Source organism: Dasypus novemcinctus, chromosome 8 (assembly GCF_030445035.2).
Source record: "Dasypus novemcinctus isolate mDasNov1 chromosome 8, mDasNov1.1.hap2, whole genome shotgun sequence".
Taxonomy (NCBI): Eukaryota; Metazoa; Chordata; class Mammalia; order Cingulata; family Dasypodidae; genus Dasypus; species Dasypus novemcinctus.
Genome location: NC_080680.1, coordinates 67,445,210 through 67,465,685, shown reverse-complemented (window position 1 = coordinate 67,465,685; position 20,476 = coordinate 67,445,210). Strand labels below are relative to the sequence as shown.

Genomic DNA, 20,476 nt, shown 5'->3' with positions numbered 1-20,476 from the left:
TGCTGAGGTACAATATTTCATTTGCTTTCTCTAAAGCTGGAGAATCCTCTCTAAAATCTTAACGTCCTCTCATACTTACAGTCTTACATACTAGGGGATTTGGCTTATTTTCCCACTTTTGATACAAGTAATTTTTCAGAGTATTTCTGGTTTTGGATGGAAGACATTTTAGTACCCATGTGCATTATCAAATGAGAATTTAGAGGATTTAATATGCTGTTGTTCTTCTCCAGAGCCTAAGACTGAATTGTGTGGGAGTACTTAATGTCTGAAAATGTGATGTATTAGGAACCCACAGTTTCGCCAGCTTAAGCAAGGTCATACTGCATTACCAGCAGATTCATAATTACTGGACCTGGAACTACAGGAAACTAGAGCTCTGCTATTGCATAATCAGGGAACAGACATGGCAAAAATTAAATTGAAAAGGAAAATGCCCCAGTGCTAAGGATATTTACTACTCCCTCTAGAATTAGGCCACTTAGGTAATATTTACCACATGATAACTATTTGCAACTTTGATTTTAGCAGAGAAGTTTTTGCTTAAACTTTTCACTGTGATCTCAATATATCTATGAATTCCTGAAACCATTTTTAAATATGGGGGTGTTTCAGTCTTAGGCCAGCTTTATTAGCATTTGGGTGGAAGATGAGTCTTTGAGTAAGCCGTCTGTATTATGTGAGAGTCTAGGTTGAATTCTCTACACTTGTGATAATCCCTGTAATGTCCTTTTTGAAGCTGGTAAAAATTCCCCAGGTTTCTAGATATCTTGGCTTGGGCTATAGTAATAGCATCTCACCAGTCCTCCACCTCACAGTTTGATCTTATTTAGAGGAGTGTGAGGAGGACCTGGTTGATTGGACCCAAGTTAGTTGAATGTTTAAATGGAAAGACATGCTGCATCTGCATGCTGCACCTGAGACCTGGACTAAGTTGGGAATTAAAATTTGGAGAGAAATGTGAATTGAAATTTAGAGAGGATGGCATCTCTTCTGTTCTTCTAAGGTTCTCTCAAGCCTTTGCCCTACTGTCTGGTACCAGCATGGTTTTGTTACATATCACATCTGAAATATTAAGAAAGCTCCTTTGTAAAGTCTGTTGATAGTTGCTTTGGTGCCAGAGTTGTAGTGCACAGCCTGTCTGAACAGATACACACAGTGAGTGCCCAAGAACAGAAAGTCCATCTGAAGAAATAAAACACATTTGCAACTTTATAGTGTTTTGGGTGGTGGAGGAGGGAGAAGGGTGCTACAATGAGATAAAAGGGTCTTCTTTTAAAAACAAAAAAATGTCCTCCCTTTGGAATGAAAACACATTCCCCCAAATCAAATAATTTACTTTTTAGTAAGGTATGCAGTTTTATAGAGTGACTCTGTTTGGGGACAGAACCTTTTCAGTTTGATTTTTTTCAAGTATTAGATGGCAGCTAGAATCTTACTTGTCAGAGAGGACCATAGTGACCTGTTTCTGCTAACTGTGGGATTTTAAAAAAGATTCGTGCTGCTTTGTCGTTTTTTATTTCATAAAACATTACTACTGCTCTAAATGAAATAATAGATACACATCAATCAGTGTAGTCACCTTTTATTGTTGATTCAACTACCAGGTTTTTACAGAATTCATTCTGCATTTTATTTGACTTGTACATGAATAGTCTTGGCAGACTTAATTATATTAGTGAAAAAGCACTTTCATCTAAATTATAGGCTGACATCCCATAATTCATACTTACAGATTTGTGAAACAGATTTATGTAAATCTATCAAATTATTCTAGGTGACATTATTTTTTAAAATTGAGATTTCATTTTAATAGTATTTGTAGAAAGTTTTCATATGAAAATTCTTAAATGAACTATTTTTAAAAGTCTACCTCATCTCATTCCCTTATGAAGACAGAATACTATAACATTTGAGCATCTTGTCTCTTCTTGTTCTGTAATCCATCTGGTGCAATGTAGGGGCTTTGTGTCGATATATTAGATTACTAAACATAGTGCCAGGGAGCATCACTCTCCTAAAGCATAAGCTCCTGGAAGGCAGAGGCTGTTTGTTCATTCATTCATTCAATGAATATTTAATTCTCTTCTGTGCTAGAGTCTTCTGTGTTAGGAGCTATGCTCAGCTTGCCCTTATTCTCAAGAAGTTCACAGTCTAATGGGGGAAACATCCAAGTTGACTATCATAATACACATATGTACTAAGATAAAGGTATAATGGATGAAGCTGTGAGGGGACTAAAGAGTAGCACTGAACAGAGTGCTTTGGGGGTAGAGCAAACTGTGGCAGGAAATGATGTCTGAGAAAGTCTCAAAAGATACATGGGAGATGACCACTTGGAAATGTATATTACTACCACAGGGAACTGCATGTGCTTTTCAGGGTATATGTGTAGGAGTAGTAGAAGTTGAGCTAAAGTAAGAGGCCAGTGATGACCTTGGGATCCACAGTATGCTTAGGCTTGCCTTTTAGGCAGATCAACATTGTAGTGGAGGATGGTTAGTTTTGGGGGTTAATGGGAGTCTAAGGAAAGGGTAGATGAGTTAGGACATTGTACCAATAGTTCAGGCTAGAATAATATATGAGAACTGGTACTAATGCAGAAGGAGAAGGGAAGGAGAGGCAAATTTAGCTGGTAGACCTGGCAGGATGTGATACTGTGTTGTAGAAATTTAGTTGAAATAAGTCTCTTTGCACACCTTCCCTATTAGTCTGTGAGCTACTTTCTTTTAGTCTAGGATCAAATGTTACCTTCGAAATGTGGCCCACCCTCATATTTTTATATTTAAGCAAGAGTGTTTCCTTTTTCCCAACTCTGTCCTGCAATCTCATCCCTCCCTGCCTTTTTATCCTCCCGGGCCCTTAGGAAGCCTTCTAATGCATTGTAGAACCTGTTCATTTTTCTGCCTTTCACACCCCACCAGAATGTAATCTTTATTGGGGCAGGAACTTTATGTCTCTCTGCTCTATCCTCAGGGCCTTTCAAAAAATAGACTTTCCATAATTAGTTGTTGAATGAATAAATGCTTAAATGTATGTGATATATGTCTGTGATGACTTTTGGCATCTTTTTTGTTTTTAATACAGCATTTTGTTTTCTACACTTTTGAGTTGAGTCTCACTTAATATTGGTTGCATAGAATTAAATTAAGGTACCGAGTTTATAATCAAGAATTATGGTGGTCTGTTGCCTTTACTGTTCAACCTGAGGGGGTAATTTGATATTCTGAACATTGGTAGTAATTTGAAATATAAAAGATTAAATAAAGTGACCTTTGAATAAAATGGGTTCAGAAGATTGTGTATTTTTAATTAAAATATGCAATTAAAATTTTAATTAAACAAGTATGCTATTAAAAGCAATGTAGGTAGCAAGGGAATGCTGCTACTTTGAATTATGCACAGTTTAGGATAAATCGGAGTTTTCTGTATTTTCCCACAGTAACACTTTGTTACTAAACGGATTCTCTTCCAGTTTCCTCTACCTGCTCTGACCCTGCAGGGCTCTCAATGGTCCTTGGTCCCATTCAGAGGCCGGTGGAGTGTTTCAGCTCTGTGCTTTAGATTACTTGACTGTGGTTCTAAAAAGCCTATTTATGACTGTTCGCCTTATGCCAGGGGCATTTTATAAGTGATTTATCTATCTCTTGTGAAGAAGGGATCTTTTCTGTGGTATGCTTGTTAGATTAAAAAGGAGGGTGAAAAACAAAAGGCATCCCCACACATGGTGTAGAGATACATGTGCTAAGGTATGGTATTGACCTGGATTTTTCAAGGCCTGTGTGAAGAAGATCTGAAGCTGACTGGCTGTTCAGATAGCATCCTCCATAGTGAAGTTCTGGAGTCCCTGCCATGACTGTTAGGACCAAGATTTGAATAAATGGTTCCAAAATCCCTAAGAGAATGTGATCACAGGTTACCTGTGTGGATGGTTGGGGACAAGTGGTGTTGACCCTGTCCATGATGTCATTTACCAGGGGGAAATTCTTTGGCTTCTTGAAGACAGGATTTTTCTTGAAAGCTCTTTGGGAGAGCCTTAGCTTTATTACTTTGTTAAGAATTTTCCATTAATCACTTCATTTCCATAATGGTTATATTTGGAATTTAAATGTAGAGCTTTATAAATTTTTAAAAGAAGTGACTCTTGGTTGTTGGATTATCAATATGCACATTCTAAATTCAGAATCACTTGGAAAACAGATTTGAATGATACGGATAAATGATGCTTGGTTTCCAAGCCTTCCCTGGTGTCTTATGGCTCTTATTAGCTGATGAACACAAAGGTGGAAAAAAGTGCATCCAGGCTAACTTTTTAGTTGATGTTTGACTTGGAACTACTGCTATTTTAAAAATCTGTACTCACTTATTATATCTTGAAATATGTTCTATCTAAATAAGATGTGGTTTGCATTGTCATAAGAATGAATAACCACATAGAAATTAACATATAGTGAAACTGATATTTGCTCAAGAAGTATGGAAACTTGAGACAGTAGGCAACTAAGAAACTATTTGTTGTGGTAAAACCCTGTTAGAAAATGCCTGGTTCCCTAATACTCCAGGCGTATGGAAGCTGGTCCAGCATCAGATGTAACCTAGTTGTGAGTTGAGTAGAGAAGAGCATTTGAAAGTAAGGAGTCCTGGGTTTAAGTCCTGACTTCATCACTTCCCACCTGTGTTTTTGATTTGGGACAGCGAATTGACTTTGCCAGGCCCAGACATCATTTCTGTTTCATAGAATAGGATAAGAATCTGAATATCTTACATGATTAATTTGAAGCTAAAGTTCAGCAGTAAAACACCATATACCTGAAGGGTGAGATTGGGGAGAATCTTGACTATCTTGATATCATCTGTGGGACCTTTGTAGATTTTAGACATCCAATAAATATTTGCTGGCTTGACAAACTCAGTTTAAAATGAAAGTCCTGTGAAGTTCCTATCTCACTTGTGTTCCCATTTTGTGTGCCTACATTTAAATGCAGCCACAGGAGTGAATTTAGGAAAACTGCATTATAGTAGCAGCCATCTCCTTTCATATTTTTTTGTTTGGGATAATAGTAAAATTTTGGGACCTCGGATATATTTTAATTGATGGTGACACTCTTCCTAGTAGTGTTACTAGGCAGATTAGAAACTCTGTAGGAGGAGGAGAGGTCATTTGGGAATAAATACTGAGTATAAACAACCTACAGGTAGTAAAGATTTGATTTAGCTATTATTATAGCTAGCTTGACTGATTGAGGGGTCAGGTCAAAGATAATGCATTTAGTGGATGAGCCACTTGATAGTGATGTTGATAATATCTTTGGTAACTTTTGGTTAAATAAATAACACCATTATGCTTCTCATTGATCCCTTTAGCAAACCTTTGAGTTGCCGTATCTGTTAGGAACTGGGAGTAAATGCTCAGAGGCCAGTGCGGGAAACAGCTAAGCAGGACGGGCTTTTCCCTTTACCCAGTGTCCAACTCCAGCGTGCATGTTATGCCCAAAGCTGACCTCAGGAGGCCAATACACTGCTTCTCTGAAATGATGGCTAACTTGAAGATTTCAAAAGAAACATTGACATAACATCTTTAAAATGTAACTGTAAAAAAGGCAGTGTTCTCCACAGAGTCACTTTACATGCCCAGACCATCAGTGCTTGGTCCCTTTCAAGACTCCCAGAAGCTTCTTATATATTCCCATATTAATGTCTCTTCATTCAAGCAATAATTTTCAACCGTGGCTGCATATTAGAGTCACTGAAATTAGGAAGTCAAAACAGAACTAAAATTGATACCAAAGCTTCATCCCAAACTAGTAAAATCTAAATCTTTGGGTGTGAGACTCAGCATCAGGGTTTTTTTTTTTCTTTTTATGATTTGCGATTAAAAAAAAAAAAATTCCATTTTGCAGCCGTGATTGAGAAAGCACTGTAATTAGGAGCTGCTAAAATTAAAATGTAGGTAGAAGGGCTGTGTGAGTAGGAAGAGAAAATTGGCTCTTAATGTTAGTACAGTTGATAATTTGATTTATTTTGTCATAGAATAGGGATATGACGAACTGCATAATACTTGGTCTTCCTTTTCCTTTCCTCATTACGTTTGTAGCATCTTTCTGATTTAACTTGAATATACTTAAACTCTTTAACATGTATATACACATTTTTTATCTTGTTATCTTTTGTCTAGGATGATCTACATCTGTCAATAATGTATGCTCTCATCATCGCCCTGGCAACCTTGTTGAGTAGGAATTAATTATCCTTATTTTAAAGAAAAGGAAGCTGTGGCCAGAAGGGTTACGTTGCTTGTTCCAAGTCACACTAGTTAAATGGCAGAGCCAGTATTCAAACTTGTGTGTGTCTGTCTCCAAAGCATGTATCCTTTCCGCCTTAGCTGCTTCCTTGAGCATATTTATGTTCAGCCAGTGTGACTCCTGCGTGATGATAATAGAAGTGCAATGCATTTCATAAGAGGGCATTATGTATACAGTAGACACATGATGAATGTTAAATTATAAAAAGTCACATGCTTGAAAATACAGTGGTTATATGTATGATTTCTTTCATATAGAACCATGAGTAAAATAAAACCTCTGAAGTTTAGTAAGAAAACAAGAGCGAGTATCTCAATTAATTTTAGCCCCCCTTTATAAAAGTACAGGAAAAAATAAAATTTGATAAGAGAGTGTAAGTTAGCAATGGTCACACCCAGTTCTTTTAATGGTTCCCAAAATACAGTCACAGGTTTTCATCTTTATTAGACACTTAATTTATTTAGCTTTCTATTTCTTTTGTGTAATTACAAGAAATCAAATTAGGGTAACCAGATTGGCTGTTATAATACCTGTATTCATAACCATATGGTGCTAAGGTGCCCCATCAAGAATAGAACCTTCACTTCTCTATGAAACTAATTGATGCAAAAACTGTATTTAATAAACACATTTGGACCTTTACTGGGTAACTTCCACGAAGCCTTTAATTAGTTTTCCTTGACTTGATTAAACTTCGTTATGCCCATTTTGTCAACGACTTTTTAGTGTTTCAGTCTCCCTCAGTTGAAAAGTTGAGGCCTTTAATATTTGTTTAAAATGTGTGTACATTCCTTTGATTTCAACCCCATGATACCTCTCATTTTCTGAGTGTTCAGGCGTCATTAAGAGTGGTAAGAGGGTTCAGATAATGGGGGAAAGGAAAAATTAATTTTGCGGTGACCCTGAAAATTTACTCCAAAACTTTTGTGTGTGTGTGTGTTTTTTTAAGTTTCTTTTTCTTCCTCTTGTACATATTCTAACTGGCTTGGATATTTCAGTGTAAATCTGTGTTCATATTTTCCTATACTCCTTATCTAGATCATAAAACCCATTTTTAGAAATTTGATCCAGTTTATTTGAAGAAGTACTCCTCTAAAACAAACATACATATATACGTATATATGGTTCTTTATAATTTTAAATTCTGAAATAATTGTACTTTGTACAAGGCTGTCGATGTGTCTAGGTAAAATTTGTAGAACATTGGCAGATTCTTGGCTGATTCTTGCACTGTTCGCATTTTATGGCTCAGGAAACTGAAGCTGAAAAGATCATGACTGTTAAGCCACTCTGCACCTCTGCAGAGATTTGCACCCACAGATTCTGAAGTTGAATGTTGCCTTGCTGCTGCCTGAGCCAGAGTTTTGCTGGATCAATTTACTATTTGCTGGAACAATTTGGGGAGTGTGTCTTTTTTTCAACAGCACTGCTTGCTGAGTCTAACTGATGTTCAAACTTGCAAAGGTAGTAGACAGAAGATGAGAAAGACCACAAGTATATTTCTAGAAAAATTAATGTAGAATTCTTCTTACTATTGAGAAAATATGCTATGGTGTTAATGGCAAGATTATTTGCAAAAATGAAAGTGGATCTCTGTCAGTGGTGTAGAACTAATATGCCTTTTTCCCCTTCCCTTTTATTAGGGCAGAGCTTGGGATATGGCTTTGTGAACTACATTGACCCTAAGGATGCAGAGAAAGCTATCAACACGTTGAATGGATTGAGACTTCAAACCAAAACAATAAAAGTATGTTTAAAAAAATTTTTATATCTACTTGCGGAATAGAAGTTCAAAAAAAAATTAATATTTACTTAGTTCTTTCCTGTATTCATCTCATACCCATATAGACACTTCTCTGGAAGGCATAACAAACTTTTTTCATGTTTGTTGCATGAGGGGGACAAGTATATATTCATGAGTACTATATGTAATTACATGTTTATTAACAAAAAGGAAAAGCTCCAAATTTCTTAAACAAATTCTCTCTGAATTCTATTAAATTAAATCTCCTTCCCCTAGACAGAATTATTTGCCGTGTATCTAGACCTGTTTTTTAAGTACAGGGGTTGGCATACTTTTTAAAATAAAGTGTGTTTCAGGTTTTGAGGGCCATATGTCACTCCCTCTCAACTATGCCTTTTGTATGATGAAAGCAGCTATAAACAATACATAAATGAATGGGTGTGGCTATGTCCCAATAAAGCTTTATGTATGGGTACTGAAATTTGAATGTCATATAATGTTCATGAAGTGTTATTCTTTTTATATTTTCCCAAAACATTTAAAAATTACTCTTAGCTCACCTGTGAGACAAACAACAACAACAGTAAACAAACCTTGGGCTTTAGTTTGACTTGTTCTAACACATTCAGCTTGCTTTGAGGAGACTAACTTGAAGAACTTAAATGCCACACAGGATGTTTTTCCTGACATAGTTTTCTTTTTAAGACCTAAGGTCAATAATTTTGTGTATATCTTTTCTCTTTTGTGAATTTTTGAAATTCTTAGGTAGATGCTCCCTGCATGAGAAGTTAATCCAATCCGTAGCATAGATTTCTTTTCCTTTAGAAACTAAGAGGGATGTTGTCTCTGGTATACTCTCAGTACATGTGCCATCAATTTACCCTCTCCTGCCCCAGTGCTGGCATAGCCAATCAATCGTGACGGTCTTTCTCAATGAGTTTAGATGTAGCTCCCAAATATTTTTCAAAGTAGTATTCCAAGCAACCTCCATCCATTGACTCAAGTTGAAAACTATTTTTCACCCTTGATTTACGAAGTGGTGAGAGGAAGTTAGTCAAGGCTGACTGTAGCATCCATCTTGCTTAGAGGCTTTGTCTAGAAGATTTCTGCTCATTTTTTCAGTTATCTGGAAATGCAGTGTCATCTTTGTACTTAAAAGGTGCTTCTTTCAGAATTGTCAGTTAAGGTAATTTGTTAGCTTTGGATAGTTTTGACATCTCATACCTTATCTTTATTTGCCCATAAGAAAAATGTCCACCAGCTGTATCTTACCTAAAGGAAACTATGCGCCATGGCTCCCAAATATAATTAGATGTAAGATGTCCAAGAATTCTAGATGTTTCATTTTTTTTTTTTTAAGATTTATTTTTTATCCCGCCTCCCCCCCCACCCCCCTGCCCCGTTGTCTGCTCTCTGTGTCCATTTGCTGTGTGTTCTTCTGTGTCTGTTTGCATTTTTGTCGGCAACACTGGGAGTCTGTCTCTCCTTTGGTTACATCATCTTGCCGCGTCAGCTCTCTGTGTGTGTGGCGCAACTGCTGGGCAGGCTGTGTTTTTTGGCATGGGGCAGCTCACCTTGCGGGGTGCACTTCTTGTGTGTGGGGCTCCCCTATGCAGGGGACACCCCTGTCTGGCACCGCACTTGTTGGGGCATCAGCACTGTGCGTGGGCCAGCTCATCACATGAGTCAAGAGGCCCTGGGTTTGAACCCTGGACCTCCCCTTTGGTAGGTGGACGCTCTTATCAGTTGAGCCGAATCTACTTCCCTAGATGTTTCTTGATCAAGAAAGTGTCAAATGAAAAATCCATCCTTCAGTCAAAAAATGAACTTGCCACTATGTGTTATCAAACTTTGAGGGAAAAATTAGACTCCTAATGCACTGTAAGATAATAAGACTTAAGGTTGGTTGTTTTAACATTTGATTTTTCAATCTAGACTGATTTTTCTCTGTCTGCATTTTTCTGCATAGTTTTATGTCACAGATATTAATCTTATAATAACACCATGAAATAATAAGCACTCCTAGAAAAAAGACATCCACTATCTAGTTACCTCCGGACTATTTTATGTGTTCTGTCCTACTGCATATTTTTTTCATACTCTCCTTTCCCTAATGTGATTTCACTTCCAGGATTGCTGCTAATTTATTGTAGTTCTGATGTCCCAAATTGTGGTTACTGGAGGAAGTGGAATAGATGGTTGGAATGGGTCATCCAGGAAAGACTCTTCCTCATTCCAGAAATAACTACCCTTACTTCATTCTGAGTGGGTTCTTTTGCCATATGGCTATATGTCCTGACTTCAGTAGGGTCCAGAAGAAGGCAGAAATGCAGGGGAATGGGTCATCATAGACAAATATCCATAACCTGCAAGGGCCTGATGGCACCTTTTCCTTCACTGTCAGTCATCAGCCTTCACTCTTCAGGGCTCAGCTCCTCGGTCTGAAAATGTGGAAGAAAGGACAGTAAGGCCTTGTGGCTTTTACACTGTGACATCTGCTACTTCTCTTCTGATTTTCTGTAATGGGGGTTGGAGTGGTGGGTAAGCAGCAGGCTACTTCTTTCCCTGCCCCCATTTGGTTCCTGCAAAAATATCAGTGAACAGCTGGTATCCTCAGTTTGGTCCAGATTTCTCTGAGAGGCAAAGCAGACCATTTTCCAAAACTATATAGCACCCTTTGTGTCTGTTTGTTCTTTCTGTGTGTTTTCTTTTCTGATTTTCAGTTAGACGTGTTTTGTGCTCTTGAACCAAGTTTTTCTAGTATTCATTGCTTTACATAATTTTTGGAAGCTACATTAAGCCTTCCTATATTCCCTGGGATATTATTCCATAAATTAGTCTGTTTTTCTTTCCTTTGAAATCAGACTAATCTTATAAAAACACCACTTTCCTCATGTTACTTTTCACTCAAAGTTTTATCGTGTTCCCTGCTGTTTTTACTCTTACCATTTAAATGCTTAGCTTTTGAGGAGTGATCCTGGTGCTGTTTCCTTACTGTTCTCCTCCCTAGTCACACTGGCTTCTTCACTTTCAAGCTGACCTTATTCTAAGCCCTTGTCCATATGGTCCCGTACCTCCTACTTCCCGGCATATCTTTTCCCACTAATTTTCAGTGTAACATTGGCCATCCCATCCTTCAGAGCCCAGCTGAGGTCTTCCTTCAGCTGCTTCCATGTTGCAGAGTTGTTCAGCCTTGGGTTGGATTCTCCCTTCTTTGAAATATGTATCTTTACCCATGAGGAACTACAGAAGTTTGAGGATTAAAAGGGCCTTGTGTAATTTAGGCTTAAGTACTACCCTCTGCCACCTAATAAAAGACTTGAGACCTTGGTGGTCTTCCAGTTTAGCCTAGACCAGGCTAGTTGAAAAAGAGCTTGTCTTCTGATACCTGCACCAAAGCTCTTAGTGATTATTGTCCTCTCCTAAGAATCACTTTTTCTATTTTTATAATTATTATTTTGTTTGAGTGATGTCCCAGCAGCTTACCTAGCTGGTGCCTTCACACCATCTCTGAACTGCATGGAATGCAGTCATTACAGGGCATATTGCTGTCCTTTAGAAAGCTGCAGTAGATTAGTTAATACATACTTTATTTACAAGTTTATAATTGTCTGTGTACTCCTTGAGTTCAGGTTTTGTCTTCCATATCACCTGCCATTTATTATCCATTTGGTAAAATTCCTAGTTATTGCAATATTGAAGCAGTGAATGAAGTACTATGAAAACTGGTTTATATAGCAGTTCCTCATGGGGCTTTTTAATAACATTAGCTTTGTAGGGTTTTGTGCAATAGATAGATGGTTGAATAAAAGGAAATATTTAGTATTTTTGCAATTAGTGACACAGAGTTCCTCAGGCACTAGGAGATCCTAAAGCGTTTATTCCCATATTTGGCTGCATCAGAGTCACAAGGAGAGCCAGTTAAAAATACAGGTTTCTGGACTCACTTCAGACCTATTAGGTCAGTTACCAGAGATGAAGCTTGAAAATCTGTTTTTACATAAACTTCCCAGGTAATTTCTGACAGTCTAAGGCCTACTGCTTACGAATTACCAGATGGAGTTTTTTTAAATTGATGGGTTTTCTATAAATACGGTATTTGGGGTACGAAGTTCATTTTGTCTTCAGGATTTTACCTTGACAATCCTTTTGTGGATAATTCTGTGAACCAGAATATTTATCATGCTTTTTCTTGAGTGTGCTGGTTGATAGTTTAAAAATTGTAGTTCAGACAGGATTTGATTCTTAAAAAGTGTGGCTTGGAAATTAGAAAAGTTTAATATGTTTACCTTAAATTAGAATGTTATTTAAGTAGTGGTATTCATAGGTTAAAGTGTCAAGGTGATTATTGTCCTCTCCTAAGAATTGCTTTTCTATTTTTATTATTATTTTGTTTGGACAATGTCCCAGCAGCTTACCTGGCTGGTGCCATCACACCGTCTCTGAGCTGCGTTGTCCCTGGTGTGGAGATGGTAAAGAAATTGCAACTATTACAAGACTTTTTAATCTTTGGATATTAGGGAGGGTGTTGAAAAGGTAGTATATACACAATTCAAGCATCCAGAATAATAAAATATTCCTTGTGGCAGTGTGTGGTTCCCCCTGGGACCCTTTATTTTGTGGACTATTCAGGGGTCAGTGGTTGTTACTAATGTACTCAGTCTTTGTGTTCTTTCTCCATTCATTCTGTTTTCAAGGGAGTCTTAGGTGTTGATAAAATCAAAATAGTATATGAAACATTTATGGCTCAAAACCAATATTTGACCTCTTTTCTAGGTTCATGGTATCAGACTTAAATTCATGATTAAGAAAGGAAAGTCATTCATTTCTAAAAACACTTACACTTTTTTCACTATCAAGTACTATGTATGGGTGATTATTATGACCTTTCAGCACATCACGGGGAAAAATGAATACCTTGATTCCCAGTGTGTCTCCTATTGTGTCCCCCTCTACAGTAGGCCCAGAAAGCCTATTGTGTTCTTGGTGTTATTTTCTGTGAAATACAAAGTGTAAATACTTGGAGAGAGAGTGTGGATTTCACAAATTTACAAAGCATGTCCTATGAAGTACCTTTCATTTCAGAACTTGTGTGTGGACCATTCTTTCTCTTTATCAGATTTGGAAAACTTGGAAGTAATAGTCTTGTAAGATTGACAACATATGAATTGTTAACCTAATATTATTTAGCTGATATAATCTCTGTTTCTAGAGGGAAAAAACAAAGTATTGGTTTTTTTTTTGCCGAAATAGAGGCAAAATGGAAACTTAGTAAAAAATATTAAGACCATACCAAATGCATGTTTTTCTAACTTCATTTTTAACTTACGAACTGGAACTTTGTAGTACCATATGTTAAATGTTGAATGGTTTTGACAGTGTGTTAATCTGATTATCAGAAAATCTTTAATACATTTAAATAAGATTCTTATATCTATAATGTGTCCAGTTTACACAGTCCTTTATTAGAAGTAAGGTATAACAGATGGCTCTTGATTAATGTTATTTCTATAGTAGCCTTTTATATGTTTTATGGAATGGTCCATTATCAGCTTTGGCATTTCACCCCCAAGAATATCAGAGGTTGTTACTTGCCTAGTGCAGCCTGGTGAAGTGGGTGGGTGGATGGTGGTGTAGTAGGGTTTGGAACTTGGTTGTTTCAAGCCTTTTGGTGTACTCCTGCTTCTTCCAAGCTGCCTCCAAAGTAAGGATTAAAACAGACATTTGGGAAATCCTGGAGGGCAGTGTGACATTCTTAGACCGGATTTTCTTTAAGCATTGTTCATAGTTGTTAGAGTAGAGGCTGAGTCTGCACGGAGTGAACTGTGAGGAGGAGGGTTCCTGGTGGCACTGTAAACTCCAGCTCACTTCTGGATCATCCCTGCTTGGGAGCCCCTGGGGCAATGGTGGTGGAAGAGTCTTTGTAGTTGACTGCACTCATCTTACTTAGAAGGGAGTTTATAGATCATTTTGTTACCCAAGCATGCCACTTGAAGGGTTTCGTGGCCAAGTGACTACTTAAAATACGTTGGCGGCAGACTTGGCCTAGTAGTTAGGGTGTCCTTCTACCACATGGGAGGTCCGCGGTTCAAACCCTGGGCCTCCTTGACCCGTGTGGAGCTGGCCCATGCGCAGTGCTGATGCGCACAAGGAGTGCCCTGCCATGCAGGGGTGTCCCCCACGTAGAGGAGCCCCACTCGCAAGAAGTGCGCCCTCTAAGGAGAGCCACCCAGCACAAAAGAAAGTACAGCCTGTCCAGGAATGGTGCCGCACACACAGAGAACTGACACAAGATCACGCAACAAAAAGAAACACAGATTCCCATCCTGCTGACAACAACAGAAGTGGACAAAGAAGATGCAGCAAATAGACACAGAGAACAGACAACTGGGGTGAGGGGGGGAAGAGGAGAGAAATAAATAAATTTTAAAAATAAAATAAAATATGTGAAGTGGTATCTACACCAGAAAATCCTGGCTGTCCCAGGTTTGTAACCAGCATAGAGAATCCTCACTTGAACTTAGAGGAACCATTGGCTCTTTGTTTCAGGGCCACTCAAGTAGTACTTCTGTCTGTTTAGAAAACTGTTGCTTTTTCTTTTTTCTTGAGGCATGTCTTTTTTTTTTTTTAAAGATTAATTAATTAATTAATTTATTTACCCCCCCCCAGTTGCCTGCTCTCTGTGTGTTTTTCTGTGACCACTCCTATCCTCATCAGTGGCAATGGGAATCTGTGTTTCCTTTTTGTTGCGTCATCTTGTTGTGTCATCTCTCTGTGTGTGTGGCGCCATTCTTGGGCAGGCTGCGCTTCCTTTCGCCCTTGGTGGCTCTCCTTATGGGACGCACTCCTTGCGCGTGGTACTCCCCTACGTGAGGGACACCCCTGCGTGGCAGGGCACTCCTTGTGCGCGTCAGCATTGCGCATGGGCCAGCTCCCACAGGTCAAGGAGGCCTGGGGTTTGAGCCATGGACCTCCCATGTGGTAGGCGGATGCCCTATCCATTGGGCCAAGTCCACTTCCCAAGGCATGTCTTTGAAACTTAATCACTTACTTATTTACCAAAACTTGAATCATTCAGCCAGTACGCTTAGAACATCTCAACATGGGAAAACTAGTTTCAGGTCTAGAGTGTTAAATATAGATTGATTTCATAATGGTAATAATGGGTTTGGAAGAGAGTCAAGCCAAACCATTTACATCTTGATAGAAGACACTGAAACTGTAGAACTATGTGTTCAGGTCCTTTTGGAGTTGGTTTGTAATGAGAGGAAATAATTTGAAACTAATCTGAGGGGTGAGAACACTTTTCTTCCTGCACATCGCTGTAATCCTCCACCTTCCCTGCCTATTTTATAAACAGTATCACAGTGGCATTTCTGCAAGGCACTGCTAGCATTTATCTGCTTTACCTTTCTATTGCTGTTTAAGGGGCAAGGGCTTCTTTCCTTTCCTTTAGGATGTGGGAGTTGGGTAAGTTTGGCAACTTCAGTCTGTTCTATCATAGTTAGTCTGAAAAGTTTCAGCTTGGGTGTGCTGACTTCCCAAGAAGGGACTCTTAATTTTTTCTGGTTTTCACAATATTTTCTATCTACATTTATACTTTTTCCTTATTGTTTGGCTTCTTGCAAAAATAGTAACAGTCTTTGTTGGGCAATACATTATGTGCCTGATGACCTTTATTAGTTGAGGCTATGGGATGTATTTAAGACAAAACTGGTAAGGGACCACAAAAATAATCTCCAGTTGGCTTTTGCTGATAGCATTTATTGTTTTCTTTCCACTTCACATTATTATCTAAGGCTTTTGCTTAGAACCAGATGTATATATCACTGTGAGCCAACAAGCCTCCTGGGGACCTTCATTTGTGCCTTTTAGCTTCTCGAGGTTTTCTGAACCAGAACTGCTTAGGTGTATGCCCAGTGGCAGAGGAGCTCTGCTGTCTTTTAGGTAGAGCACTTGAGACAACCAAACTTCCAATTTTAGAAGAAAACTGGTATCTGGAGGTGATAGTTGGTAAGTCAAACATTGATATAAACATTTCAATTGTAATTGAATAATAAAATAATTTATTTTTTCAAATCTGTTATAGGAGACTATCCATTCTTTAAGAATACTGTTTAGTTTCTTGTGAGTCTCAGATGCTAGTGTAAACATTACAGATGCTGACTTAAAAATTACATTTGTCTCTTTTTAAAATTTGCACAGGCTCCCCAGAAAAGCATATACAGTTCATTTTCTTTACTCCTACCTCTGCCAAACTTTCTGATCTTACCTTTTGCATTTGTTCTTAGCCATGATAACACATCAGAATTACATACAAAAGTTTTACTGTGTGGAACTTTATCAGCATTCTGCTATGAACAAGCAGAGGGAGTGACTAGGGCTATTTTTTAAAACTGCAGAAAAATCTGATATTTGTCCCACCCCTACCCTCACCCCCCTTTTCTGTGAACAACTCCATTAAATGCTGCACCAGGACTTGGCATCCTACCTGAATTTGTATTCTGCCCTGGCTCTCTTGGTCTAGTTTTCTCTTTTGTAAAATGTTGGAGAATGATACCAATCTACATATTATGAAATGTGAAGCATTTTGCTTTCACATGTCGCTCTGGACATTTAGAGGTAGAAAATACTTGCTCTGACCTTCCACTTACTGGCTTCAAGCAAGCATCAAGAATAGTTGTTTATTTTTTTTCAATCGTCCTGTTCTATGTTAGTTGTATTTTAGAAACCTAATTGGGGAGGAATGAAGAAAAAGCTATATTTACTCTGAAGAAATCAGTCTTGATGTTTCGTTTTTATGGTTTAATATCGTTGAATAATTTTGAATTTACAGTAGTTACCTCATTTGTATTACGGAGAAGTGAATTTTTAAAAAATCATAAATCCTGCTAATGAGCTTTTTAGTTTTTTATTTTTTGGGGTCCTTTGTATGAAGTTACTTCTCCTTCCTCCATAGAGTCTGTGGTTGCTAATGAGTCTTGAAATGGCCCTCAGGTGAGCAGCAGGGAGGGCAGAGGAAAAGCAGTTTCTGCATGGTCTTGCACACTGATAATTCCAAAGAAGATTTCGTTTCCAAGAGCTTTGTTAAACAGCTGTATTTAGAGACTCAGCTGTTCCTGCTTGCTTTAATCAAATGATCTGGTTCATACTCCTGGAAACATTTTGGAGTCATTGTGAGTGGTTTCGACTTGATAGAATGAAGCACAGCAGCCTTTGAAGTTACTAGCCAGGCTGATGGGCTCCCTAACCCAGCCATGCTAAATCCAGCCAGTCTGAGTTCTTGGAAATATCTTCGGATAAATGTTATGGGCTTTGTTTTACTTTTACAGTTTCGTATTTGTTGGTCATTTATAATTGCATAAGTTTTCCTTTCAAGCTACCTGGGAATTTATCTTAGTCATTTAGGAATCAGTATTTGTAGCTGGTGAAGAGGAGGGATTGGCATCTATAATTAAGAGCTCTCTAGGAAACTGATATACCCCAAAGTTGAAGGAGTACCAATTTTAAATCCCTCTTAATAAAGGACCATTAAAACCTTAATGTTCATTAGAATCACTAGGGTGAGTGGTTGACAAAATGCAGATTCCTGGATCCCCGCCAAGACATCATGGCTCTTTTTATCTGTAGATTGAGGCCAAGGAAATTACATTTTCATAACCACAGTGATTCTTAAGCAGGTGGTGGTATGACCTGAGAACCACTATTTACTAGCTTCAATGATTTGCAGTTGGAGAGGTCTGTGTGGCTCTTGTTTAAAAATAAATATATATGTACATATTATTTAAATTTATAGGTTATAATGTAAAATATCTAGAATGCTTGGAATTAATGAGTATGATGCTGGAGTTACTTAAGAATCAGTACACACACAGAAACACAATTTGCTCATTTTCAGAGCATTTCAATGTCATTAAATACTTTTAGCATCATAAGTACATTAACTTAATTTATTTGACTCTGAGTGTTGGGGAATTTACAGTATGATACTTCAGGGGCCATCCATTTAAATGAGTATTTCATAGTATAGAGATTTGAAGTTCAGTTAAATGCTCCAAGATAGTTGTGATTCCTTATAGTATGAAATTTTCTTTTAAAATGCAGTGAAAATTTGTCTCATTCATAGGTTCTCAGCCACACCCCTCCCCATTATCTGGATATTTGAACTTTCTGATCCAGAATTTGCTCTGTTATCCTAAGACCTACTACACATCTCATGCTTTAAATAGTTTTTTTAAGGGGGGGCGGTGATTCATTATACATAGCCTTCATTTATAAACGTTTTCACTTGCAAGCTGGATTTTTGCTCCAAAGTTACATGAAACAGTGCATACTGTTGCCAATAGATTTAGAATGTTTCTGTCCTGCTCCTGTTTGCAAAAATGAATTAAGAAATAGTCACCAACTTTGCAAGATTTTCTTTAGTGTTCTTCTTCATTAACCAGTATCTTGGGGAAATTGTGAAATACATATTGTCTGCAAACTGTTTTGGTGCACAAAGTCAAATGAGCTGTGAAGGTGAGAGGCAAACTGCCCTCCCCCCCTCAACCTGTGTGTTTTATTCTTTGAGTATTAAAGAGCATTGATCTACCAAGTGGCAAAGGGGATACTATTTGGTGGTTTAATTACAGTAGTGAATGTTATTGAGGCTATCAATCAAGGAGACCAAGGGAAAGGGCATGATGCCAGACCATTCATGGCTCCCGACAGTATAATTAAATACCTCAGATTCTGAAGGTAAGGAGAGGTGCTTCACAGATTGGAAACAGGAGTGCGTTGTCTTCAAATAAAGGTAAAGGTGATCATCTCCCTCCTTTCTACTAACCCCCCTTTAAATTTTTGTAGGAGTTATATCAATGGCATGATGCAGTTTCTTCACTGTGTGTAATTAAGGCTTCATTGTTTTCATTTAAACCCCTCTTTCTTGTAAAATGTTCAAAATGGTCATACAAAGGGCTTTAGGAATCAAGTCATTACTTCAAGTTATTTTGGGGAATATACAGCTCAGGTGTCTAATAGACTTTAGAGAATGAAAGTTTGTCTTTGAATGAGGCTATTAGTCCTGTAAATCATTTAATTTATAAAACTTTTCCTTTGATTATTTTCTAATATCCAGTCATGTTGAAAGAAAAAAAAATCTTGGTAGAGTTATAGAACATTCAGTAATGTTTCTGGGGTTATACCTTAGAAGTTAGATAAAATTTTCATCCTTCTATAACTTAACATCAGTTCCACAAAATATATGTACATAAAACTTCCTTTGCCTTTGTGGGGAGGGCTTATAATAAAATACCCATCATACCCCTTTCCCTTTATTATGTGTGTATGTTTAAAAGATCATAAAGGGGACAATTTTTGGTTAGAAATATTTCTTTGAAAGTTTGGGAATGATTTTTTTAAAGTACCTTAAAAGTTTAATGAGGGAAGCAGATGTGGCTCATGTGGTTGGGCTTCCATCTACTGTATGGGAGGACCCAGGTTCAATCTCTGGGGTCTCCTGGTAAAGGTGTGCCCACGTGACAAGCCATGCAGCAAGATGATGACACAATAAAAAGAGAGACGAAGGGGAGAGTCAAAGGCGAGATGCAACAGGAACCAGAAACTGAGGTGGTGTAAGTGACATGGAACCTCTCTCCACACTGGCGGTCCCCAGGATTGAATCGTGGTGAATTGTAGAGAAGAAAACAAGAAGAGAAGACAAAAAAAGAAATAGACACAGAAGATCACACAGCAAATGGATGCAGACAGCAAAAACAGCAGCGTGGGGGGGAAGGGAGAAAAATTTAATGACAGTGATTATTTAACGTTCAGAAATCCTGCTAGGTCCTTATTAACTTACATGGAACCATACTAGATCGGCAATTAGTCTTGAAGTTTGTGGAGGTCTCTGGCTTTAAAAATTATTGATGACCATCAATATGTGCATTTTTTTCCTCCTATAAAGAACAAGGATGAATAAATTTAGTATTTGTAAATAATGTACTTAATTGCAAGAGTTATTTTTAAAGAAATCTGTTTGAGACTAGGTTATCTGAAAATACTGTGTTGAGAATTGACTTTTTAAAACATTTTTATAGTTATTACACTGTTACTTATTTACTTAGATGCTTTTAATGTTTGTTAACAGGATTAATTCTTACTGCTTGAGTTGTCTGTGATAATTAGGAAATTGAAGGGCTAAGTATTTGTTAAATTTTTGTCCTGCTATTGTATAGAGGCATGTATTTGAAAGGTTTAAGGGCCTCTACAAGCTATACTAGTCAAAGGAGAATATTGAATGCTTTTGATCAAAATATGGAAAGGTTTAGCTTTTTTTTAACTCTAAATATGTGATGATTTGAGAATTAAAAAATTGTCGAGGAGCTCATTTCAAAATCAAATTTGAAAGCTAAAAGGAACTAATCTTGTTGAACTAAAACTGAGGCTTAAA

General features: G+C 37.7%; 1 protein-coding gene across 37 annotated transcripts in view; it reads left to right on the top strand.

Annotated features, from left to right (window-relative positions):
- The window catches only part of ELAVL2 (ELAV like RNA binding protein 2), a 137,470-nt gene that overhangs the window by 91,991 nt on the left and 25,003 nt on the right, over positions 1–20,476 (top strand). For all 37 annotated transcript variants that reach the window (XM_012526611.4, XM_071216793.1, XM_071216779.1 and 34 more), the window contains one exon: positions 7,946–8,049. In XM_012526611.4, the coding sequence (XP_012382065.1) occupies positions 7,946–8,049 (104 nt within the window). The remainder of the gene's footprint in view (positions 1–7,945; positions 8,050–20,476) is intronic.